Raw genomic sequence first — 26,429 nt, forward strand, 5'->3', positions numbered from 1 at the left:
ACTTGAACGGAGACCAAGCTGGTTGTGCTGGGTCCGGCGGGTATTCTGCAAGCCTGAGAACAGGAGGGGCTGTTTGGAGCCACCGAAAGCCACTGCCTTTCTGACACACGCTAATGACCTTCGTTCGGGGATGTAAACAGAATCAGCACTTGAAACGAAATTCTGGGCGAATTTAACAACCTCAGCTTAACCATCTCCCTAGTCTGCTTCTGACTGGACACGCAGCGCCAATCTGAAAGGAGGCATTCACACCTTTGACAGCTTCACAATGACAGTTTTTAAAAAGCTGCTGACTCCCGCCTAGCCTCCATGTGGGTAATTGCATTTGACACATTGTTCCTGTTAGAGGAAAGTAAATGTGTTTTCTGAATATCCAATTTCAAGCTTCTGGCCCCATCCTCCTCATCTTCCCCAGTCTGGTTGGGAAGTGAGCTGTCATACTGGGGACTGTGCTAGGAGTCAGTCGGACTCCTAGCTGACTGGAGGTCACTTGGGCTGACACTTGACAGCTGATTTTGTCATGCTAACTTCAGTCCCTTCCTAAGTGAGGGCCGCCAGTCCCCCAGGAGACTGTGATCATTTCCTGTTTGCAAAATTAGATCTTTCTCTGCCGAGTAAATATGCTTTGAGTGCAGGTAATTGCATCACTCAGTTGGTTACGTGATCAGCGCGAAGGAGGCCCACACGCGAATTGCTCCTCATATAGACAGGCTAACTTTTCTGTTCCCTAAGACCAGAGGCTCCTCCTGAAAACACATGCCAATTCAGGACGGAACTCATCATCACCCCTCCCCGCTGACCCCATCCAGTACAGCCCTTCGGTCTTAAACAGGGCCACCAACCAACCAACCATTGCATAGGCAGCAGAAGAGGGGGTGTGGCTTACTGAGTCCTATGCCAAACTACAGGAAAAGCCAGAACACAGATGAATCTCAGAGTCCAATAAAACCAGAGACAGGGGCAGTCAGGAATGCCTACTAGTTCCAGTATCTGTCCCGCTTTATGCGTCAGTCCTGTTTGTCCCAGACACCAGTTTCTTCCACTCAGTGGGCAACACAGCTGCCTGCAGAGTTTTCAAGCTTCACCACTTTAGACTCATCTTTCTTTTTTTTTGGTTTTTAAAGTTTATTTATTTATTTTGAGAGAGAGGGAGAGTACAGCATACACAAGCGAAAGAGGGTCAGAGAGAGAGAGGGAAAGAGAATCCCAAGCAAGCTCCACACTGCCAACACAGAGCCCTACATGGGGCTCGAACCCACAAACTGTGAGATCAAGAGTCAAAGCTTAACCGACTGAGCCACCCAGGCACTGCATAACCAGTAGTTTTTTAATGTTTATCCTGTGCCAGACCTAATGCTGAGTTCCAGGACATAGCAGACATTTCTACCTGGAACCCTGACTCCAAGCCAGCTTCATAGGTGTACAACCTATGCACTTAAAAGTTGTACGGGGCCCAGGGCTTTGAGGGACCCACTCTGCTGTCATTTTTGAAATTCTTAATAATTTATGAATTAGGTTACCCATGTTTCCATTTTACACTGAACCCCGCAAATTATGTAGCCAGTCCTTCCCTGGTGATAACTCTAGAAAGCTCGCCAGCACTCTCAGAGTTGAAAACAGTTCAGGGACAAGCCAGTAGCCCCTGAACACTGTCAATAATTTTAACAGGACTGTCTTCTATATTTAAAGAGATGTAAAGAGTAAGTGATTTACAGAGATATTTTAAGAATATAATTCTAGGAGGCGTGACTTGGTGGTTCAGTCAGTTGAGTGTCTGACTTTGGCTCAGGTCATGATCTCATGGTTTGTGAGTACAAGTTTCGCACCAGGCTCTGTGCTGACAGCTTGGATCCTGGAGCCTGTTTTGGATTCTGTGTTTCCCCCTCTCTCTCTGTCCCACCCCTGCTTGTGCTCTGTCTTTCTGTCTCTCTCTCTCTCTCAAATAAATAAACACTGAAAAAAAATAAAAAGAGTAGAATTCTAGGAGCCATACATCCTGAGTCCAGGCCTTGCCATTTCCTGGCTGTGTGACCTTGAGCAACTCATATAATATTTTCTGACCTTGATGTCCTTGTTACAAATAGAGCGTCCAACCCCCAGAGTTGGCCTGAGAATTAAAATACTGAAAACCCATAGGTCCAAGTTCTGAGCATCCTGAAAAGGGTCCGATTGCTCAAGTCTCCTGTTCCCTTCTTTGTGCTTCCTTCCTCTGACTCCCTCCATTCTCCTGGACGCTCCCAGGTGGAAGATCTGGGTCAATGTGAATGGCTGCTAAGTGAGGAAAATATTGAGGAGAAAAACCAAGGCCTTCGGGGAAGCAATAACATTTTGCCTAAAAATTACTTGAGCAAAGACTGTTGATGGTAGCAATTTGTATGCAAATAAACTAAAGACTTCTGTATCCTGAGCCAAGACCTGGCCCTGGACAGATGCTTCAAGAAGACCACAGCTTAGTGCACGGAGAAGCCTTCATCCTTTCTCTCTGCTGCCAGTTTAAACCAAAACTTCAGATAATCCCAAAGCTGTAGTTTTCACTGCCTGAGCCTTGTCCTCACATGCATTAGGTCATCAGGCACTGATTTGGCATTAACTTGCAAATGCTGGGTCTCTTGTGCCTGATGAAAAGGAATTTTCACTGGTCACACCTCATCTGATTTCTTAAAAACCTAAATCAACAGCCAGATTAGAAGAGAAAGCTGAGGGGTCCCTCCCTGGGCGGCTCTGTCCGTTAAGCGTCCGACTCTTGATTTCTGCTCAGGTCGTGATCCCATGGTTTGGGGGGTGCTGTGCTGACAGTGTGGGGCCTGCTTGGGTTTCTTTCTCTCCTTCTGCCCCTCTCCCCAGCTCATGCTTTCTCTCTCTCTCTCTCTCTCTCTCAAAATAAATAGACAAATAGACATTAAAAAAAGAAAGAAAGAAAGCTGAGAACCCTGTGTTCCAAGACCAGACATTCTCAGAACTGAGGGAGAATAGCAGTTTTATATACTCCTTTATTCATTTGACACACATCTCTGTGCATGTGCGAGGCACTGTCTGGGGTGCTGTGGACATGTCTTTTTCTCCATGCCATTTGCAATCTAGTCGGAAAGTACAAGCAGCTCCCATACAACCCTGATTCACAGTAGAAGGGGGAAGAATGGACACTTGGGGAACCCCTAGGAAGGCCTCTTACCCAGTGACTAGGGATGGAGATGGAGAATTTCAGGGATGCTCTTGGGCATTCTTGCCCATAAATTACATCCACTGGTCCATCTCTCAGTCCCATGCCTGCCAGGATGCCTCTGTCTGCAAAGTTAACAAGGCTAACATGTATGTATCTTGAATGCATGCCCCCTTTGGGAGTCCTGGGGACCCTGGGCTAACACTGGGGTTAAGGTTAGAGTCAAGGCCCTCCCAGGGAGACTCAGTTGCCTCACACAGAACTCTGTTCACTCACTCACTCACTCACTCATTCATTCATTCATTCATTCACTCACTCATTTATTCACTCAGTCACTCATTCATTCATTCACTCAGTCATTCATTCACTCACAAACACTATTGACCCCATTCTCTGTGTGAAGTTCTGATGGTCCAGCTGCAAAAACACAAATAGCCCCTCAAAACATTTGGGCACTCCTCTGGCCAACCCATCCACGAATGTCAGCTTGTTCAACTTTTACAACATCCCTAAGAAGTACCTGCTGTTATCCCCATTTTGCCAGTGAGAGGACTGAGATTTAAAAGGGTAAAGTAACTTGCCACATGTCACCCAACTACTACGAGAAACAGCCAGGCTTCAGCTCTAGGCTTGGCCCCTGCTCTTTCTGCCCTTCCTGGCAGAGTGAACCCTGGGCCGAGAAGGGGCCGCCCAACCATGGCTTTCTCTGTGTCATTGACAAGTATCTCTGGGGCCTTCTCACCAGTGTGGCTTGGTCATCCCTTCTCAGGCCTTCTGAGAGAGGCAAGGCTGCGTCCTGTGTGCCCGCCACAGACAGAGGCCCCCGGCGTAGGACAGTCATCACAATCCCCATCCTCTCTGCTCGATGGGGCAGGCCCAGGGAGCCCTACTCCATGTCAGGCGGGCAGGGGGGAGGCAGATGAGAGGGACAGCTCAGACGGTGTTACTCCTCCTGCCTCAACCTCCTTCCTGCCTCCCATCCTGGCTTACCCTAGGAGTCTGAAGGTTTTCAAAGCCTTCTTGTGACATCAAGTCCCCTGCTGGATCTACGGTTCTTAGCTCTCAAAGATGAAAGCAAATGCCACCAAAAGAGTTTCCATAGGCTGTTTTCATCAGCAGTCTCCAGCTCACAGGAACACGAGGGGCCCCTGGATGCCCCACCTCTTTCCTAGGCAGCTTCCCACCCCCTTGGGCCCCCATGACTGAACTCTAATGGCTGGAGCATGCCCTTGGCCCTTGGAAAATCCTCAGCCCTGGGGTCTAGGAGCTCAGGCCTGGCCCAGGGTCAGAGAAACACTCCCTGTTCCCAGGCTGCTGAACATGCCTTCCAATATACAAGGCCTGCGCACAGACATTTTCCCACCTGATCTTTCCCCGTGTCACTCCCATTTCTCAGAGGAGGGCACTGAGGCTCAGGAAGCCTAAGCAGCTTGCTGGAGGTCACCCAGCACGGAATGGTTGGGCCAGAGCTGGAGCAACTGTCCTCTGCCTGCAAGGCTAGAGCTCTCCTCCTCTACCCCTGCTGGCACACGGTAAGCCAGCCCGCGAATAACTGGTGTGGACACATTTGGTTATAATGCATTTAAAATAAGCCCAGCCGCTTGCTGAGCGTGCAAAGACTCAGGTTTCTGGTTCAAACTGAGAGTGAACCCCTGGGCTCCATGAGGCACCCTCAAATCCCTACCGTAGGTGGACAAGCCAGAGCGGCAGCTGCGGAAGGAGATTCCACTCGAACAAGCACAAGGTGAGCTGTCGAGGAAAGAACACTAGCCCTGGCCGGCATTCAGGGAGCAAGTATACATGCAGCAAAGCAGCCCTTCGCCTGTGGGGCCAGATCATTCCAAGGGTCTCACCCTCCTAAGCTCCAGAGAAGACAGCTGGCCCCAGGCAGAGCCATTGGCAAGTGCTTCTGTCACCGTGACATGGAACATCGAGTTCTCTGGTCTCCCTGTTTCCTGCCCTATGGCTTTGGACTCGCCGGCCTCTCAGCCTTCATCTGTAGATGAAGAGTCAACCCTGGCCACCCTCCCACTCAGGCTACTATGAATCAGCTATGAAGATATGTGGGGTGGTGGGGGACAAGTCTGGGGCTCTGGATTGAGACTGAGAGCTTTGCATGGGGCCTCAGGTTCCTTACGTGCAAGATGGGGAAAGAACAATGCAAAAGTGTCGGTGTTGGGGGGGGGTGCCTGGGTGTCTCAGACTCTTGATTTCAACTCAGGTCACAATCTTGCAGTTCGTGAGATCAAGCTCCATGTTGGGGGCCCCGTGTCAACACAGAGCCTGCTTGGGATTCTCTGTCTCCCTCTCTCTCTGCCCCTCCCCCTACTCATGGTTTCTCTCGCTGTCTCGCACGCTCTCTCTCTCTCTCTCTCTCTCTCTCACACACACACACACACACACACACACACAACATTAATAAACATTATTTGTGGTGTTGGTATGAGGATAGGAACTCATATGTGAAAGGCAATAAAGGACAGTGCAGAGTATAGACTCTGGGTCAGACTTCACGATTTTTTCTTGATTTTTTTTTAATGTTTATTTTTGAGAAAGAGGCAGAGCATGGACAGGAGAGGGGCAGAGAGAGAGGAAGACCTAGAAACTGAAGTAGGCTCCAGGCTCTGAGCTGTCAGCACAGAGCCCGAGGTGGGACTCAAACTCACAAACTATGAGATCATGACCTGAGCCGAAATCAGATGCTTAACCGACTGAGCCACCCAGGTACCGCAGACTTCATGATTTTAAATCCTGGCTCTACCCCTAATGACTGGGTGATCTTGGGCAAGTGTGTTAACCTTTCTGGGCTCCAATTTCCTAGTTTGTAAATAGGATGATAATGAAAACACCTACCTGATAGAGTTGCCGTGAGGATTAAAGAAGTTAAAATGTGCGAAGCTCAGTGACTGGTGAATAACTGATAGGATTGGCTATGAATGTCATCAGTCAGATGGTCCATGGAAAGGACTTAGCCACATAACTCATGGTGAAATGTATGCCTGTCCTGCAGGCTGTGGGGTGCGGCGCTGATTCCTTGATTAATGAATCTTCTAGGGTGAGAGCTCTTCTCTATAGAAGCATGTCAGCCATCTGTGGCTGGTGTTGGGGAAGAAACTCATAAATCACGCAAAGCGAGGTTGGCATGTGGCATCTGGCTCAGCAGCAAAGCTTGGCTCAGCCTTGTACTCACCCACCCTCTGCCCCAGAGAGACCCATCCCAGGGCACTGTGGGAGGCAGCCTGCTTAGCAAAGCACGGCCTGCAGCCCAAGCATCAGCTCTCTGAGCCCACAGTGCCGGGTGGTGACTCATGCCCTCCAGTCAGGGGACCAGGACCCATCCCAGTCACCAAACCAGTGACTCTCAAACTTGAGTGAGCATCAGAATCTTCTGGGGGCTGGTTAACTCAGGGCAAGTGTGTTAGGCCAAGTGCTGAGTGCTCCCCTCTCCTCCCTGGGCCCCCGGTTCTCCCTCCTGCTTCAGAGGGCTGCAGACTCCAGGTGCATCTGTGTCACCTAGGCCTCTGGTCACACACAGAAATCCGGAGTCCGCAGGTCTGGGGTGAAGCCTGGGAACGGATGTGGCTTACAAGCACCTTGAGAGATTCCAGCAGGTGATCTGGGCCTAACCTTGAGAGGCACTTATTTGAAAGGCAGTCTGTTGAAAGACGGGCTTGGTTTTCAGGTGGTTTGAGTGGATCAGAGATACCCTGAACCAAGGAGGAAGGAGAAAACAAGCCTTTCTGGAACACCTGCTGGTCATTTGTATTCATTCTCTCCAGATGAGAATCATTAAAATTTTCAGGCCCTCTATTTCCACGCTCTTTCCTCTGCCTTCGCCAAATAAAGGAAAACGACCCCCCGAGGAATGGCCAGTAGCTCAAGGAGCAAAGGGTTTGTCTGTTGCGGTTAAACAGCTGCTATAGCTTCCTTCTAAAGTCATTCTATGATCACGGGCCAGTCTGCATCACCCGGATGCTGTGTGCACTGGGGTAACAAAGCCCAGGCCACTCAGCACTCCATTCCTGCTGAGTTACCAGCCAGGCTGGTATGGTAAGGTCTCATCCAGCCCGCTGCCCAGCCCGAGGCAGGCATTGCCCAGAGTGTATCAGGACTCCCTGGCCCACAGGCCACTGTGAGAGGCCCCTCCTTGCTGCTCCCATAGTTCCTGCCCTCCCTGTGGATGTCATCACGTGGTATCACTGTGGCCTGTTTGCCCATGTCCCCTGCTAGAATATTAGTCCTTAAGGGCAGTGACAGTTTCTGTTTTGTTTATTTGTGTCTCCACCCCTGGTAAGGTGCTTGGTAGGTAGCAGGCACTCTGAAAGGCACTACTTATTAATAGCAGCCCTCACACACATTGACGAAGCTTTTAGAAAGATGCTTTGCACTCATGAGGTAAGTCCGTCCTTGCAAAACCCCTCCAGGGCTATGAGGACCCCCAACTTCCACGTGAGGAAACCAAGGCTGAGCAATGAAGTAAGTGACTCAAGACCACATGACCAGTAAGTGGCAGAGTGGGGACAGACTGGCTGACAGGGGCCTGAGGTCCACACTCCTATTTTCTTTGCAGTATAGATGGATTGAATCCCACAACACAGGGCTGTCCTCAGATGGCTTTGGAGCCTCCATCCGGCTTGGTGACCACCTCGCCCGGCTGCGGGCCCAGGAGGGGACGCCCCGGCATGCCGCACCTGAGGTCTTTGCTAAGTGTCCACCAGTAAAGACCTTTTAAGATGAGAAGCTGCCTGTCCTGCCCCCTTCTTCTGGAGGAAATGGATTCAACCATTAGAGGGGACACACAGCAATACCAAGGACACTGGGGACATTATCAACCCATGAAGTTGTGGGTATATAAACTATAGTTTTTCCTTTTCCATTCCCTTGGTGGGAGAGGACTACACCCCATTTGGTGCTGAAAGATTCTCTGCAGGCGTGGGGCTGCCAGACCCCTTGGAAGACAGGTGTTGCCATGTTATCTCTCCTAACTGCAGATGGAGAGGCCCCTCCTAAGGGGCACAGGGGAGCCTCTGTGAAAACTGAAACCAAGGGGCTCCTGTGTGGCTCAGTCAGTTAAGCTTTAGAATTCTGCTCAGATCATGATCTCACAGTTTGTGAGTTCAAGCCCCAAGTCGGGCTCTGTGCTGGCAGCTCAGAGCCTGGAGCCTGCTTCAGATTCTGTGTGTCCCTCTCTCTGCCCCCTTCCCTGCTTGTGCTCTCTCTCTCAGAAATAAATAAATAAACATTAAAAACACACACACACACACACACACACACACACACTGGGGCGCCTGGGTGGCTTAGTCGGTTAAGCGTCCGACTTTCGCTTAGGTCATGATCTCGCGGTTCGTGGGTTCGAGCCCCACGTCGGGCTCTGTGCTGACTGCCAGCTCAGAGCCTGGAGCCTGTTTCAGAGTCTGTGTCTCCCTCTCTTTCTGACCCTCCCCTGCTCACGCTGTCTCTCTCTCTCTCTCTCTCTCCTAGAAATAAATAAAAAAATTAAAAAACAAAAACAAAAACACACACATACACAAACTGAAGCCAAGTCACAGAGGCAGGGATGGAGGAGCCCCGCCTTGCTGAACAAATGGGAAGCTGACCTCACGCCCATGTCCCTCCTGCCCTCCCCACCCATGTGCTCTTTGAGACTTCTGCCAGCTTCTCTAAGGCCCATTGTTGCTAAGGGCCAGCCCGAGTTTTTGCTGATCCCTCCGGGAGCTGGCTAAAGGCTACGGGTCTTACTTTCCAGAAAAAAAAGGGTCAGAGAAACTGGGCCTCCAGAGAGGTAGGTGTGGAGGAGTGCAAGAAAGCACGACGCAGGAGAAGCAGCACCAGAGGTCTTCGAGGCTGAGAAGGAGAGCAGACCGAAGGTGGAAGGCTAGCCCGGCCTGGCCGGCACGGAGGTCAGAGCAGGGCACGCTCCTTGAGAGGATGGACAGAGAGAGAGACTTCTGCAGTAAATCGCGACCTGCACCCAGTTAGCCCAGGTGGGGCTCTGCGGCCATACTGTCACCAGCCAGGGCTTTGCTCTGGGCCCGTCAGGCATGGTGGTCCGAAGTTCTGGGGGGCCCCGGACAAGCAGCCCCGAGGTGAAGGGGGGATGGGGCGGAAATGGCTGCATGCAGGAGAGGTTTAGTTGCACACTGGCCTGCCCACCACAGTTCATATGTGCACTGAGGCAGCGTTTATTTTTACCTGGGTAGGTTCAGCTTCTGTGATCAGAAGCAGTGGGGGCTTTCCATTGGTTTCCATGGAAACATTAGGCAGAACATCTGCTATCCGATCAACAAGGCTAGGCTGATAGGACTCTTTCTGGAATTCTTTGGCTGTTCCTAGCCAGGGAGATGTCCCATCTGCATTTTACTGCTATCTTCTTATGCGGTAGAGGTGGGGAAGGGCAGTTCTAAGGGGCTGGGGCTGTTGCCCAGGGAAGGAGAGAGGGTTGGCAAAAGGCAAACATTTGGAAAAATCCCTCGGTTTCCACTTCAAAGCCCCAAGTAGGATCCTGCAATGAAGTCCCAGGAGCCTGGGCTCCGGTGCCAGCCTGCCCCAGGAGTGGGAACACCTGCTGGCCTCCCTGGGAGCAGCCAGTCTGTCCTCCAGGACTCCTTGGGGTACCACAGGGCATGGAGGCCGAGGAGTGAGCTGTCAGGTGCAGGAGGGGGTCAGACCCCGGTGTGTGTCCTTTTGACCAAATGGAGGCCCCAACTTCCCCCTCCATGGTGGGGGAGGGCGGCTGTGGAATCCGAAAGGAAGGCACCAGTGCACATGTACGTGTGAGAAGTGGTTTTATTCCAGATGTGTGTTTCATAAAGACAAGGCCCTCAGGGACAGCTCGTGGCACATGCTTTGGTCAAGAAGAGGAAAAGCAAAACCAGAACAGGGCCGAGTCTCACAGAGGACGGCTGACAAGTGCAGTCTGGCCGCAGGGAAGGAACGGCTTCTCAGGGGCTTCCCTGAGCTGCAGCCGTCTTACATTCAACGAGGGAAGCGGTGCTCCCCCCTCCCCAAAGGTCCACGCTGCCTGCGGGGCGGACACGCACACGCACAACAGAGATGGGGGTGGATGAAACATAGCGACAGAGGACGGACGACCGTGGCCCTAGGGGCCAGGGGCCCCTCGCTGCGACCCAGGAGCACGGCCTAAGGGGCCTCGGTGAGAGCCAGGAAGTGAGAGGAGGCCACGGAGAACCCCCCACGGTGGGGCTGCTGGCCCAAGGAGGGCAAGGAGGAGGAAGCTAGCAGTTCAGGCACACCAGGGAGGGAGGAGGGGACACTGCAGCCCAGCCGGATGGAGGCGCCAATCCAGAGCAGAGGTTCAGATCCTTTGGGGATCGGGTACCTCTGTAAGAAGCTGGGGAAATCCACGGACCCTCTCCCAAGGAAAATGCATATACGCACACACATGCACTATTTGGGGGACAATTTCAGGGGATTCCTAGGCCCTCTGGAATCAGTGAATTCTCTAGGCGTCCCAGGCCGATTTGCATTGGGCGGGGGGATGGCCAGGGTCCTCTTACCACTGGTCTTTTGCCGAAGATCACACTGCCTGAGCCAGTGGGGCTGGGCAAGAGGAGATGGGGAAATGCAGAAGCCCTTCCGGGACCAGGCCATGGGCCCAGTGGCTGTGAGAAGGAACTGGGGGCTCTCTACACAAACAGGAGCGGCCAGCCGGCCTCCCCGCCTGCTGAGGGGCCTGACCCTCTCAGGCCTCCCTCTTGCAGTGGGGAGAGGTGAGGACGAGGCTTAGCCTGCATGACTTACTCCCTCATGTCTTAGGGAATGTTTAGCTCCAGAAGGGAGGTCCTGCTCATCCCAGCCACCTCAGTCCCATAGTACTGTGTTTACAGAGGCAAAGGTGTTTGAGAAGGTGGGAGTCCAAAGGTCTGAATGAGGATGGAGCTCAGAGGTGCATGGCGGCTGCCTGTTCCTACAGGGTCCTCACCATGGACCCAGGCAGAGGGGGTGGGGCACCAGCTGCTCTTAAGGCCCATGAAAGTGGTCTTGGCCTGACGCATGGCCACCCAGAAGTGGGATCTGTTTAATAAACTGTGTCCCAAGGCTGTCCCCGAACAGCCCCCCGCAGCCTCTCGCGCAGAATGTAGAGACCAGAGTGCAGGGCACGGCGCCTGGCACTGATCCAGTGTGGGAGGAAGTACGGGCTGTCACGGAGAGTCACTCTTGGGGTGCTTCGCTGCTTTTCCAATCCACGTCCTTTGTGCAAATGACCCATCCTCTGCTCCAGGTCCCAGCCCTCCCACACTCAGTCCAGCACCTGCCTGGGACAGGCCACCGAGCTTCTCACCTCCTCCCTGTTCTCGCCCTGCCTTCAGGCTGCCCCCTCCCGCCGCCCTCAGCCTCCCCATCCACGCGGCCCACATTCTCCTCTCATGCTGAGCCCACAGGCAGGCCCTGTGCAGGCTGCTGTCTTGTTCTCCCAGCCAACAGGGGAGGGCCCCCAAAACACCGTCCGGAACCCCAGGAGGGTGAAGGGAGGGGACAGAGGGCCAGGGGGCCCGCCCAGTCTCTGCCCAGCAGCAGTCCCGCATCCTGACCATCTCCTCTCCCCGGGGCGAGGCCGGGCCGGCAGCCGGGGCGTCGGGGCCTGCTCCCCCGCGGCCTCCCCGGAACAAGCTTTGGAGAAACGTGTGTCGTGGCAGGGGGTGTTTGCTGATGGTTCCGGCAGAAATGCGAGGAGATGGGAACGGCCTGCTTTACACTCCCCCACCCTAACCCGCTTCCAGTCCCAAAGTCTCATGCAAAAGTTACAGGAGGCCCCGGGCTACCGTCATGTGTGCGGCAACAGCTGCCACTGCTGGGCCGGGGCGTCGGCCTGGCACTTGCCGGTCACCAGCTGGGCGGGCTTGGCCTCCAGGCAGAGGCCGCTGACCGAGTGCTGGATGAAAGAAGCTTTTCTCCTCCATCTCTGGGGGGAAAGGAGGGAGACAAAAACACAATGATTAAAAATAATAATAATGTTCGGAACTCCATTTCACACATATGTGAGTGGCCGGAACATACCTAGGACACGCCCTCCTCATTTGAAGCCCACTTTGCCCCTGACCCAAGGGCTCCCAGACCCCACACACCGCCTTAACCCCTCCCCTTCTGATGCACTCTTGCCTCACGCAGCAGTCTAGATCAGAGGCCCTTGGGCTGATTGAATCTAACCCAGGGAAGTATTTTGTTTGGCCTGTGCGGTATTTGTTTAAAATTTGGCTTGGTTGTCACATGACAATCTGCATTTCCAGCTTCCCTTTAGGCGTGAGCCCAGTTTCTCATGTGGCATCAGGCCCTTGAGGCTTTCTCGCTGGAGCTGGGGCTCTTGCTGTCCATTGACCAAGGTCCTGCCCGGTCCCTACTTTCTCCTCCAGCACCGCCCTCCCCCTCCCTGTTGGCATTCGAGTCTGTGGGGCCTGGCCTGGTGCATCTTTTGCTTCTTGAAACAAGATTTCTTCTCCCTGCGGCTCTAAGCTGTCCTGGCCTGTACCTGTGCGGCGGGTGACAGACACCCTTGAGTGGGAACCGGCCGCCATCTCTGTGGCAACGAGTGAGGCCGGCGGAATGGTAGGAGCCCTGGGGTCTCCTGGGTTCTCCCTGGGGTCCCCGTCGCAGTGCCCCCCTGTGCCTCGCCTTCCCTAGGCTTGACAATGGGGAAAAGAGGTATTCCTGTGGGACCTCTGGTGGTGCCTGGTGGAGGACAGGGTGTCCTTTGGAACACTTGGGAGAAGGGGTGAGAGGCTGGTCCAGGCTTCAAGGCTCAGGGAGGAATACATAGCGAGAGAGGTCTGTTTGTCTATCCCCCGTCTCCCTGTACCCCATTGTTCTCCGTAGAGGGTGAGGGGTGCTTGCCCACACATGGAGTCCTCGGGGCGCTGAGGGTGAGGTCACACGCTCAGCTGGTGTGCCAGCCTGAGGGCTGAGCCACACCCAGCTGCAGGGCCAGGTCTAGGGCTGCAGGGGTGTGGTGGGCAGGGGGCAAGGTGGGGGCTGCGGACTCAGAACTTAGGCCTGTGGGGTGCCCACGGGGCCCCAGCACAGAGGGGTCCCTGGCCTGAAAGTTGCAGCAGTGGGTAGGACAAGGCCTTGGTCCCTCTGGAACCCCCAGCATCTGTTGCTTTGTGCCCCTCTCGTCCCTGACCTCCCGGGAGGGGCTGGCCACACTCGCTTCTCCTGGGCATTGCCGGGCCATGTCCTCCTTTCTGCCCTTGGCCAACATGAGCTGTATATCCCTTGGCACAGGTAGGTACCCAGCGCAGTGTTCACAAAAGGTAAGTGCACACATGAATAATGCATCACCTGATCAGTGGAGGGGTCCCCAGACCGCAGGATTCTCACGTCTTACCCATGCCATCATCGGGCAGGGTAAGGGCCTTACGCAAGGCCCCGACTGCTGGTCACTCAGTCCTGGGAACTCTCCCATCTCTTCAGCCTCTGTGCTTACAGGTGCCTTGCCAGGCAGGCAGGGAGGAGACAGAGGCTCAGAGAGGGGAGGCGTGGTCCGGCTGGGGTCTGCCACTTCCATCATATTGGCTCCAATACTCAGGGCCTCTTAGATACATGATGCCCAAGTGGCCTCGGAAGTCAAAAGGGGACCAAGGATGGAGGCCTCGCTTTGAGAAGGCACCAGCAGAGGGAGACCTGCTCCTCCTGTCCTCTGGGAGGAGGAGGGGCCCCAGTGGCCTAGGGCGCTGCTGGGGGCCTGGCGAGACTTGTAGGAGCAGAGTGGATGGGGCCAAGGGAAATTCCCACAAGCCCCTGGGGCTTGGTCAGCATGGAAGGGAAAGGATGCTTCAGCTCCATAAAATACTTGGGTGGTGGTCGCCCCGGGAGCTACTTCCTAGCTTGGCTTCAGTAAGGAGGAAGAGGAGTGGGCTCAGAGCCTGATCCTCAGAGAGGTCTGCAGCTCCCAGTGAAGTACAGCCTGAGGGCCTCCCTCCCTGCAGGGCACGGGCAGAGGGCAGGCAGCCTGAGGAGGCAGGACAAACTACATCTGCCAATCAGAAACTCCTCAGAAGTGTCCCTTGGGTTCAGCAAGCAGATCATGGCACACGATTCACACACATGTGTGCGCGCGCACACACACATACACCCAGAGGCTGGAGGAGAGGATCTGGCTGCTTGTCCAGAATAGAATAGCAAACTGCCAGTCATCCCTAAAGAAAGAGCTGACCCCGGTAAACAGGAAAAGGGGAGGGGAGGAAGCCCCGCTGGCCATGTCAGAGAGCCAGGCGCTCTCCTCGCCCCTGCACTGTCCCACTGGCTGGCCAGGATCAGGCACAGAGAGGGGAGGGGAGAGGGTCAGTGGGCAGAGGAAGGGCCAGAGCAGACTGCCAGCCTGTGTGTCCCATTCCTCGGGCAGACGGGCACCTCCCAACCAGGAGGGGGGCCGGGCTGACTGCCACTGGCTGCTGCGTGTTCTGAGCAAGTGATGCCGTCCCTCTGAACACCAGTGTCTTCCTCAACAGGTGGGCCTGGCCTGTCTCCCAGGATTAATGGAAACAGGGTGGGTAAGTGTTTGACAAAGGGAAAGAGCATGGCTCATGTGACGCTGTCATGCTCGGAAATCAGTATATTTGGATCTCAGTTTCCCGGCAGCCACAATCAAGAAACACGTATTAAAGGGCACCTGGGTGGCTCAGTCGGTTGAGGTTTGACTCTTGATTTCTGCTCAGGTCATGATCTCACTGTCATGAGATAGAGTCCCACATGGCACTACATGGGGCTCCGTGCCGACAGCACAGAGCCTGCTTGGGATCCTCTGTCTCCCTCTCTTTCTGGCCCTCCCCAGCTTGTACTCTCTTTCTCTCTCTCTCTCTCAAAAAAAAAAAAAAAATGATAGAAAAAGAAAAGAAAAGAAGCCCTTATTGAGCATCTACTCAATGTCTTGGGTTAAGACTGTGGGCTTAGGGGTTACGCTGACCTGGGTTTGAATCCCGGCTCCACCCCTTCCCAGCTGTGTTTCAGCTGACACATGTTCCTTAAATTTAGTGAGCCTCCGTTTAACTCACCTGTAAGATGGGGATAGTACTAGGGCCCAAGTCCCGGGGCTGCACAGGATTAGATGAGACAATCTGTAAAACCCCTAGCACGGGCTCTTGGTAAAAGCCAACGGGAGTCTGGCTGTGGTGGTTGTCAGAGGCTTAGGGACACAGTGCTGTAGGGACACAAGACAGTCCCGGCCCCCATGGAGCTCACAGGCTGGCAGGACGGGCATTTAACAAATCTTTACTTGAAGAAGTGCTTCCTGGTGAGTAAACAAGAGACTTGACCTAGATTCCGACTTGGAGTGACCCTCACTCTGGAAGGCTGACTTGAGTCTCTCTGTTTCCACCCAAGGCTCCCCCACCTGCGCGTCCCCTGGCGTCGAGAAGGCCTACCTGCCTGCCTTCTCTAGGGTTGCACGCCTGCAGAATGACCGGGGAGCCGGGGGTGACGGAGGTGGAGGTGGCAGTCAGGCACTTTCCCTGCTGCTGGATGAGATGGTCACTGAACAGCCACGCCTACAAAGCAGGGGACATCAAAGGCCGAGTCAAAATTCACAGTGATGGATGAATCCAGGGGCAGATGGGTGACAAAACAAAGATACTGCGTATTATAGTAGAATTTGCCACAAAAACCAGGAATGTAGGGGTATTCACTGTATAATTCTTTCAACCTTTCTGTATGTTTGAAAATTTTCGTAATAGAGTATTGTGGGTAGCTTGGCTGGAGATGGCCAGAGGGGAACCAAGGGTGTACGGAGGGATGTTGGGGGGACGAAGGACAGGATGTGGGGCTGGGGCAGCCAGGGGTCTCCACGACCTGTTCTAGTCTTGCGGGGGTGGGGCGCCAGCACTTGTATGTGGCACATGTACACGCATGCAGTAGTCTGAGATGCCCCGCTGCCCATCATACATGCTGACCACGGCTGCGTCCCGGGGAGAACTGGGTGCTCTGTGGGTAGCATTTCTCCCTCAGCAAGGAGAAAGTGTGTGGTGCACAGAGGGCAACTGTGTGACATGTGGGAAAGGGGACGGGAATGTGGCAGAAACAGACCCAAGGAGCAGTGTGAGGGGATAGCGTGCATGGTCCCCGGGAAAGTGATTTGTGGAGGGCGTAAGCGGAGAGAAGGAGCAGAGGGAAGTCCCACCCCCCACTCCTCGACAATGACCAGGGCTCCTTTGCCCTTCCTGGTCCGGACCTCAAGGCCCCAAGCAGCTTACCTGCGGTGCTGGGGGGTTCTTGGCAGACCCTCTGCAGATCCCCATTCCAAGCAGGAAGTTCCCGGCTGAGTCCTGGCCCTGGGATTCTAAGCAATTGACCCCCTGCTTAATGATGCCAGGGAGTACTTCCTTCACGGGCACTCTGAGAGAAGAGGGAATGGCAAGGCTTGTCCTCTGCCCTCTCCAGGCTCACTCACCCCTCAGCCAGGGGGCAGAGCTTGGTCAGCTCCCCAGGCACCATGGTCTTGGCCTCAGTCTTGTGGGAAGGGGCCCTGGGGAGCGGCCCTTGCCAGCAGGGGCAGGAGGGTGGGGACAGGGAAGGAGCAGGGATGCCTCGGGAAGACTGAGCCTCGCCCCACTGGGTCTGAGCAGCTCTGGGAGCCCCAGGGGCCACAGCACAGGTCACGCTTTGGGATGACCCTCGGGAGAGAGCTCAGACCAGAAATCCAGGGCTCCCCAGTCCAGAAAGAAGAAAGCTGGAGGAGAGGCTGGGGTCTAAATGTAGACTCAACATGCAATCTCAAAATGACAGGGAAGAGGTCCCTTTGGAGAGGCAAATTTAAACCCCACAAATGTAAAAACGCTTTCAATCTCACTAATGATCAAAGAAATACATATCAGAGAGTTACCACTACTCGTTTACCATATATATGTGCCTAAAATATATGTGATAAATATGTATTATTTCTGTGTATCTATTTATATAAAATGTATCATATACACACAATTATATCAACACCAATCAATATCAATTCCCAGTGTTGGCAATAGCTACGGGATTGGATCTCCTCACACCCTATGGGTGAAAGCATAAATTATTAGCCCAATGGTTCTGGAGGGCAATGTGGCATTATAAACTGGAAGCCTTAAAAATGGGGGTTACGAGGTATGAACTACCAGTTATAAAATAAGGCAGAGAGAAAAAAAGTACAGCGTAGAGAATATAGTCAATACTACAATAATACTGTAATAACGTTGTATGGTAGCAGGTGGTGACTACACTTATCATGAGGAGCACAGCATAATGTATAGAATTTTTGAATTGCTATGCTGTAAACCTGAAACAAATCCAACATTGTAAGCCCACTATACTTCAATAATAAAAAACACACAAAAGATAATGTGCATACCCTTGACCTAACGATCCCAATCCTAATTCTGGGAATTTATTATACTGCAGCAATAATTATGGATGTTTGCAGAGATTAAATTTACAAGACATCCATCTCAGAGTGATTGCTTATACTGAAAACATAGATACCCAGCAGTAGGGATGGGCTAAATAAATTCTGATTCATCTGTAGGATGGAAAACCCAGCAGCCATTAAAAATGACTCTGAATGAGTATCTGATAACATGGAAGATTATTATAACGTACTGTTAAGTAATACAGGCATGGTTCAAAATATTATATTAATGAAAAATTGATATGCCCAGGTAAATTTGCTTATACACACACCACACACACACACACACACACATACACACGACACATCGTCTTACTCTGTGGCTAATACACCTAAGGAGACTCGTACACATTCTTGGATTGTGGCCCCAGAGGGTTAGGGGGAACCAAGAGGGCTTAGAATCCAGCCATGTGCCTAGTCTTAACCACCTCTTGTTACCTCTGTCTGAAGGGCGGGTGGCAGAGGGGAGCATCATAACACTTCCGGCATCCTTGATGTGGACCCTTGCAGGGTCTCCACCAAACCAGGTCTCCCTTCCTCAGGGCTGGCTGGAAGCTCCCAGCGCCCCTAAACCGTGACTTACTCTCACAGCGTGTCAGGAAGACACCTTTGCTTTCTCTCGCAGGTGCGTCCACCTCCTACCCCCGCCCAGGCCCCTCTTGGGGCTTTATAGAATTCTAGATCACAGGTTGAAAACCGCCCACCCCCAAGCTGAATCTGGCCCCAGACACGTTCTGTCTGACCGGTGTAGTGTGGTTGTTGTTGCTGTTAATTAGTTGGCAATATTAAAACCCTGAGGGTGACACAAAGAAATGTGAATCCAGCTTCTCTTGAGAACAGAGGAAGGCCAGGCCACTGGCCGGAGCTGCCGCCCGGGAGGGGGTGGGGTCCCAGTTTGCCACAGTCCCTACTGCTCCCTAGTGCCTCCTTGCTTCCCACCTGATTGATGTGCCTCACCCACAGAATCGCTGTAGGATTTGAATTTGCAACCCCTGCCAGGGGCAAGGGCACTGGGATGCGCCACCAGGGCCGAGCTAGGGAATGCAGCCCGCGGTTGTCCCAGATCCTCGGGCACTTTTCCTCTCCCGGCTCCCTGCCCCCAGGGACATGTGCAGGGTGATCAGCCCTCAGAGCTGAGGTGGGCCCTGCCCACACGCATGGCATCGGCCACTGGCACAAAGGCCTGCACTCTGATGCTTACGGAGGAACCCGGGGTGGGGGGGTGCTGGGACAACAATCCCCAAACCCGATGTACTCCCGTGTGTGTGGAAACAGCCCCGGAGCAGCGGGGATGGCCCCCTTCACCATTCAGCACCCTTCCTCGGCTCCCTGGGCGAGCCAGGCTCAGCTACGTCAGCCGTGGTTCCCTCTCTGTGGGTCTCCTCCCAGCTGCGCTGCCGTGAGCCCTTAGGATGCCTTTGCACCTTTGCAGAAACAGCAAAAGGCGTCGCTTCCTGAAGATATTTTACTCCCATGTGTTAGATGACTGTCATAATATACTGGTTTTGTTAGGAGACGTTCACCGCCATCTGCCAGGAAGGATGGTAATAAATGTACAATCTCTGCGGTGTGACTGGCACCCTTGCAAATGCGGTGTGCCGGGTTGCACACCTCCTCCTGACCATCCTAATGAGAGTCATAAATTAGCCATCGCCGAGGCCACTTGCAGATCCCTGATCCGAGAGGGGGTTAGGCAGGGCTGCGCTGGGCGTACACATGTCCTTCCGAAGCAACCCGAGGCCTCCTGGCCCCTCCGCCTGAGACCCGAGGCAGAGCTCAGAGAGGGGACCAAGGATGCGTAACCTGCAGGAAGGAGGCGTGCGATTTCTATCTGACCAACGAAAAAAATCATTTGCTAAAACATCCCCGCAGTGCTAGAACAGATGACTTGTGCTCCTCGTTTAATGCAGCTGGTTTCAGCCATTCTCCCGTGTGTGATGGGTCCAGCCTTCTGATAGTGATAAAATACTTCTTCCTCTAGGTCCTCTGGGGATGACACGGGATACGGTGCGCGGGGACAGGGTGTGGAGAGGAAAGGCACGTTCCCCGTCCTCCCTGATGCCTCCCACGGGCTTCCCAGCTCCTGCTCAGGCCCAGAGCCCGTGGCTCCGGCCCAGTGTTGTCTGAACTCTGACAGCATGTAAAGGAACGACTGTGCTTTTCCCCTCAGAAATAATATGTCCGAATGAAACTTTCCCTTTAAAAGTGGCCACTGGAAAAAGGTGGTTCATTTATTATACTTTTCTAAATTAATGTTCTTCCCTTCACAGCCATCATCTGGGGGGCTGGGTTATCCTGGCCGCCAACCCGTTTCAAGGATGCTGCTGTTGCTCAAATCGTTTTGAAATCCTTGAAACCTGCTCCCAGAGTCGTTTCATTTTTTTTTTAAATGCTTATTTATTTTTGAGAGACAGAGAGAAACAGAGCACAAGCAGGGGAGGGGCAGAGAGTGAGGGAGACACAGAATCGGAAGCAGGCTCCAGGCTCTGAGTTGTCAGCACAGAGCCGGACATGGGGCTCGAACCCACGATCCGTGAGATCACGACCTGAGTGGAAGTTGCACGTTTAACCGATGGAGCCACCCAGGCGCCCCAGAATCAGTTCATTCTTGATACCTGATTCAGTCCTTGTGCTGTGTGGGACCCAGGACTGCATTATCTGGAGTAATCGCCTTATTCACTGGTCTTGGCGACACCTAACGATAGCTGTTTTCCAAAAATCTGCACTCAAAAGAACAATGATTTGCCTTTTTCAAGGACATGCAGGCTCTGAGGGGTGGAGTGTTCTGGAAAGAAACAGCAGCATCCTTGGGAAAAAGCTGGCAGTCATGGAATAACCCGTTCCCTAAGGTGACAGCTACATAGAAGGGAGAATGCTCATTTCCAAGTTATTACTATCGAGGCTTATTAACGATGCAATTTATTCTGTTAAAAATATTTATCGAGTTGCATGCCAGTTTTGTGACAGGTGCTGTTCCGGGGGCTGGAGATAAAGGAGCGAACAGGCAGATGCACACCTGTACCCTCATGGAGCTTACTGTCACGTGCGGGGAGGCGACCACAAAACTAACCGGCCACACAGGCGCTGGATGGTGAGGAGGATGAAATAGGCAGGGGTGCCGGGGGAAGGGGCGGGCTGCAAACAGAGGCTGCTTGGGAAGGCGCCCCTCAGAAGGGGACACTGGAGTCAAGACCTGAAGGAGGTGAGGAAATGAACCACGTGGATGCAGTTAAGCTGTCGAAAAGGATTTTGAAACGAGAAAAAAGGAGTGCTCGCTGCCCCACTCCAGCCTCACGGCTTCACCCACAGTCCAGAGCTCGTACACACACATTCAGACGAGCTACGGCTCCAGCGTGCACGCCGTTTGCATTCTGCCTCGAGTCTGTCAGAGCCAACATTCACTGATGTTTTGTCAGGCTTCGTGAGTGTAATCTTCATGGACACATAATATTTGTTTAGATCCATGAGTTGGGATTCGGTAAACCGATCCCCTGTTATTAGTTGTCCCTCGATTTTTCATGGCAGCAGAGAAGCCTATGCTGAACATCTGCTTGTCAATAGGTTTTTTTTTTTTTTTTTGGTTGCTTTTATTTCCTTAGGATACACTCCCAGAAGGGAGGGAACAGAATCAAGCTTTATTGCTGTGGCTTTTGCTACATGATGCAGAATTGTTTTCCTACGGGCACAAAGTCCATTTCCGGGCTATGACCCAGTCTGTTAAGAGTTTGGCTCCTACCACATCTCACTTTTAACTCCCAGCAGTGTCCTTCCCAATTCCCCCAGAGTCTTCGTGTGCATATAAATACTGACAGCTAGAAAGAGCCGGACTGCCCTGAGATGAGGAGATCTCAGGGCGGGGGTCCCCCAAGCTGCTGGCCCCACCCCAGCTGCGTGCACAAGCTGAGGGCTGCACTCACGTGAGCTCTGGGTAGACGTTATCCAGGTACCAGCGGAAGGACTTACAGTTCATCTTCTTCCTCTGCTCGATCCGTGTGGCTACACTGAAACAGAACAGGCTCAGGCTTTGGCAAGGCGGCACAGGGAGGAAGCCCTGGGAGGCCGTCCCCTCTTTCTGCCTACCGCGCCCCCCCCCCCCAGGCTGGGCAGGACCAGAGGCTGTCCAAGCCTGCCCTCCACCTGTGGCCACCTGCCGTAAATCATTCTCCGACCTGTAAGGTGACCCCAGGTCTCCTGGCCATTCCTCATTTCTTTCCTCAAATTCCTGTCACCTTGCAGGATCAGCACAGCCCACAGTGGGGGGTAGGGGTGGGGGGGGCCTGGTTTACTGTGGCTTCTCACTCCTTGACACCTCAGTATTCCCTGGTCCTTTTATTTTTAAAATTTTATTTATTTATTTATTTTGAGAGAGCGAGAGAGAGTGCATGAGCAGGGAAGGAACAGGGAGAGAGAATCTAACAGCGCTGAGCCTGATGCAGGACTCGATCTCCTGAACTGTGAGATCATGACCTGAGCCAAAATCAAGAAATCAGACGCCTCACTGACTGATCCACCCAGGCGCCCCCTCCCTAGTTCTTAGTTTCACAGAGAGCAGAGCCTTAATGAACTCCCCAGTTTTCCTTTCCTGCATTTCAGTTTTAGTAGAAGGGGTCTAATAGGACAAGCACACTTTCAACATCTCTCAGGACATTTGGCTAACGAGAACCCTCTGACGTGCCCATGGATGCCACAATTTGATCTCCCCAGCCTCCTCAGCTACACTGGCCGGAATGGCCACTGACAGATGACCCTTACTGCCTCTCTGTGCCTCAGTTTCTTCTCTGGTAAACTGGGGACATGACTACCTACCTCAGAAGGTTTTCAGAGAATCAAATGAATTAAGAGGGCATAAGAGCCTAGGGCAGGGTAGTTAGTCAGTAAACATTAGTTCCCCGCTAACCGAAATAGTGGCATAGCTTTTTTTTTTTTTTTTTTAAAGGGCGAGATAGGAGAAACAGAGGCAAGAAGATTCAGGGATGACCACTAATAATGTTTTCAGTCTTCTGACTACAACCTTAAGTAAGAAAGAAATACATTTTATATTGTGATTGAGTATTCCCATGTGCCAAACAGCTACACACACATACACATATAACTGAAATAAATTTCACCAAACAATACTTAGCCTTAACTGCAATCAAGTGTTATTTTCTGTTCTGCTCTGTACGAATGTATAGTGTTCTCGCTCTATCATTTTTTTTTTAAACAACTGTCACGACCCACGAAATTGATTTTATAACCGATCTACATTTTGAAAATGCTCAGCTAGGCTGTAGTCATACCAGTCCGGGACAGGAAAACAGGCTAACAGCACGAGGTGGCGGCAAAACCCCAAGTGTTTTCAGCAGACAGCCCGGCCCTGAGCACTCCCACAGATGTCCTTTCTCCTGCAGGCAGCCTGGGAACGGGCAGCCCTTCTTCATAAGCGAGCCAGCCCCCTGTGCTTCTTTCTCCTCAAGAGGCTGCATGCTCCTCAAGAACCCTGTCTTGTCCCACATTCCGTGTTCTACCATATCCCCCCTCTCGCAAGAGCCCAGTGGGGAGGGTCTCTGTTACCAAGGAGACCGTGAGTGCTACCCTGGCGTCCACAGGATTTCGTGTTTTCCTAACTTGGGAGGAGGGAGGCGGGGCAGGGCTGGCGGAGGGGCCCACCTGCCAAAGGCCTTTCCAATGGCCGAGGGCCGGGCCTCGTAGTAATATTGCTTGTATTCATCCATCCACACCTCTGCGGTGCGCTTGGTATTCCTAAAATGGGAGGAAGGAACACAATGAAGTCACCAGGGTGGTCACAGCTTTAGGATTGAGATCAGCTCTGTGCAGTACAGGGTGTTGAGACTTTCAGGAGTGTGTGCAAAACAATACTGATGGTGTAAATGAGTAAAGAACCGGTCAACATCCATCAGCTCGTGTCTGCATACTCTTTGATACCCCACCTGAGGCATCTATTCTGCCAGAATACCTACAAGTGGGCATAAGGACAGGTACCAAAAATCTGTTTAACAAAACATGGGTGACCTGTGCCCATCACTAGGAGAATAATGCCTTTCCTCGTCCAGGATGGCGGACAGGCCATGGAAGGGTGTCTAGAATTTAGTGTGAACCACAGGGAACGTCGCAGAAAGCACACACGGGTTGACCCAATCTGTATGAAACACAAGGCTGAGGTGTGTGCGCTGCCCTCCACGTGAACTACACGCGGGAAAAGGAGTTAAAGGGCCTGAGATGCCAGACCAGAAGTGTATTAACAGTAGTTACTTGGAGAGAGATAAGAGGGATAGGAGTCAGATGGGGTAAAGGGGACTTTTGCTTTTTTCTCTATGTATAAAATAAAGAGTAAAAAACACATATATGGACAGATACATATATAGAGTATCTTGCATTTTACAGTGGACACGTATTCCTTTTATAATTACAAGAACAAAAAAAAGGGGGCCTGGGAGAAGCAAACCAAAATAATTGAGCTAGACTGGGGAGCCACCGCTACAAACAAGGGAGCGTGGGCCTGACAAGCCAAAACACTGTCCTCAAAGGGGGTGCTCATGACACTCTTCCCTGCCTCCCCTTCTACCCCCCTCCAGGGGAGCAGGCGATGGCTGGTCTCTAGGACCTTGCCCACGCCCCCTCAAGACCAAGCACATCCTGTGGCTGGGGACATGGGTGGGCAGATGCTGACCGGGTCAGGGTCAGGAGATGGCATCCATGACCAGAACATGGGGCCCAGTGTGTGGAGGGTGGCTCCCAGTTAGTCATCGGGCCCATCTTCCAATACACTCCTGCACAAAGAGAGTCAAGACAAGGGAGGCCTGGCAGCTACACTCGATTTCATCCTTCCACCCTCGAAAGTACCCGGAATCCCAGAACTGGAGGGAAAAAATGGGGAAACTGAGGCCCAGAGAGGTGGGGTAGCTGCCCAGAGTCACACAAGTGACTGACTGGGCTGGGGTCTAGAAGCCCAGTGTCTCAGCTCCTAGCCCGGTGCCCTTTGCACTGTGACCTACCTGATGTAGGTGAGGGCATTGCCCTCCGGGAAGTTGTACGGGTGCCGTTTCCTGAAGACGTGGCCCACCCGGCTGCAGGGCACGATCTCCAGGCTCCCACCGCACATCCACACCCTGAAGGAGAGCTCTGCGGGAGACGGCGGCCGTCAGGAGGGAAGGGGCCCTGGCAGGGCGTCCTTGCCTTTGGTGTCTCCTCGAAGGCACGCGCTGGGCTCAGGGTTCCTGCGGCCATTTTCACAGGGTATGCCCATCCTTGAACGTGCTCCTGACCGCTCGCTCCATGCATGTGCACCCCCGCCTCCCACCACACACATGCCCCCCTCCATACACCCTCCACCCACACACACATACCCTCCTCATACACCACCTTGACCCACATTCCCCCCCCCACACCACACACACGCCCATGTCCCCTCCACACACACCCTCCACACATGCTTCCTGTACTCACTGCCCACATCTGACCCCTAAAAGAGGAAAGTTTTTTTTACTGTGTTTTGTTTTCGCTTTGTTTTGTTTTGTTTTGAGAGAGAGAGAGAGAGAGAGAGAGAGAGAGAATCCTAAGCAGGCTCCACATTCAGTGCAGAGCCCAACATGGGCCTCGATCCCATGATCCCGGGATCATGACCCAAGCTGAAATCAAGAGTTGGACCCTCAACCGACCAAGCCACCCAGGTGCCCAGGTAGGGAATCCAGCTTTGAAGGAACACCAAGACCATGAGCAGAAGGAAAAGCGAATCAAATGCAGCATCATTTCCAGCCTCTGACTAGGGAGCCCCATCCAGCCATCGCTAAGGAAGAAGGCATCTGCGCGTCAGTCAGCCCCAGGCATCCGTGCGGCTGGAAAGCCCACCACCTGCCAGGCCGTGGCTGCTCTTTCTGGCCCTGGACCTCCCTCTTGGCGCAGGTGGTGTCCATTTACAGGCTACCGCCGGCCCTCTGGAGACCCGCGTCCCTCTGGCGGTGGTGGGGATGCTGGATGAGCCTCTGCAGGTGACTGTGCTCCCTCGCAGTGCCAGGAGAGGCAAGAAGTGGCCATTCTGCTTCCCAGAGGGGGAAGCTGCCTGCTCTGTTCTCTACTCAGCCATCGTCACTTCTGGCAAGGACCCATCTTGGCAGCTTGCCGGACCTCACATAATCTCTTCTGATTACTCTTTCATATTAACCGTGCATCTGGACACCCTGTGACATTAAAACACCTCTTTCCTGTCCCAGAAAATACGTAATCCTTGTATGCTGGTTTTTAATTTAAAAAAAAAAAAAAAAGACCATCTTCTCATGAGTTCTAATCTCAGTCCAGCTCCCACTCCTCAGTTGGTCATACAGACATGGGTCCCCGACCGGGCCTGAGGGTTCTCCCCTGGAGCAGACGCTCAGGGCCCAAGCCCCCTCGCTGTGACTAACACCCGTCTCTGGCAAGACTGTGTGGCAGGCAACTCCCAGACGCAGGCCAGCGACGAGGACTGGACACGCAGCATATCTGGACCGGTGCTCACGCCTGCCTGTGCTAGTGGGCTTCCTAGGGTGGCCTGCAGACTGCCAGGTTGTGTCCCTTCTTCTGGGATGAGCTCTGCAGCTGGCTCAGCAACTGGGATTTAGAACTAGGGGCGCACTTGGGGGACAGAAGAGCTACCTCCTAGTTCCATTTCTGCCAGGCTAACTTGATTATGCTAGAGAAGTCACTTCACCTCACCAGCCCTCACTGTCCGTGCTATGATTGTCAAGATCCACAACGCAGTAACCATCACCCATTTACTGAGCACTTACTATGTGCCGTGCTCTTTATAACCCAGGTCTAATTCTCACAGCAAGCATTTGAAGCTAGTACTATGATCTCCATGGGCTTTTTGTTTATTTTTTTAAGTTTATTTATATTTTATTTTTA

The 26,429-nt window shown here is 53.0% G+C and overlaps 1 protein-coding gene across 1 annotated transcript in view; it reads right to left on the reverse strand.

Moving 5' to 3' along the window:
- Positions 1-9,928: 9,928 nt before the first annotated feature.
- Positions 9,929-26,429, reverse strand: part of GALNT16 (polypeptide N-acetylgalactosaminyltransferase 16) — an 89,977-nt gene continuing 73,476 nt past the window's right edge. The window contains exons 10-15 of the mRNA XM_039240749.1: positions 24,545-24,671; positions 23,199-23,291; positions 21,467-21,550; positions 16,363-16,504; positions 15,538-15,660; positions 9,929-12,083 (exon numbers count right to left, since the gene is read on the reverse strand). Of these exons, the coding sequence (XP_039096680.1) occupies positions 11,946-12,083; positions 15,538-15,660; positions 16,363-16,504; positions 21,467-21,550; positions 23,199-23,291; positions 24,545-24,671 (707 nt within the window). The 3' untranslated portion in view covers positions 9,929-11,945. The remainder of the gene's footprint in view (positions 12,084-15,537; positions 15,661-16,362; positions 16,505-21,466; positions 21,551-23,198; positions 23,292-24,544; positions 24,672-26,429) is intronic.

The sequence above is a fragment of the Hyaena hyaena genome, unplaced genomic scaffold, assembly GCF_003009895.1.
Source record: "Hyaena hyaena isolate Hyena2069 unplaced genomic scaffold, ASM300989v1 scaffold_179, whole genome shotgun sequence".
Classification (NCBI taxonomy): Eukaryota; Metazoa; Chordata; class Mammalia; order Carnivora; family Hyaenidae; genus Hyaena; species Hyaena hyaena.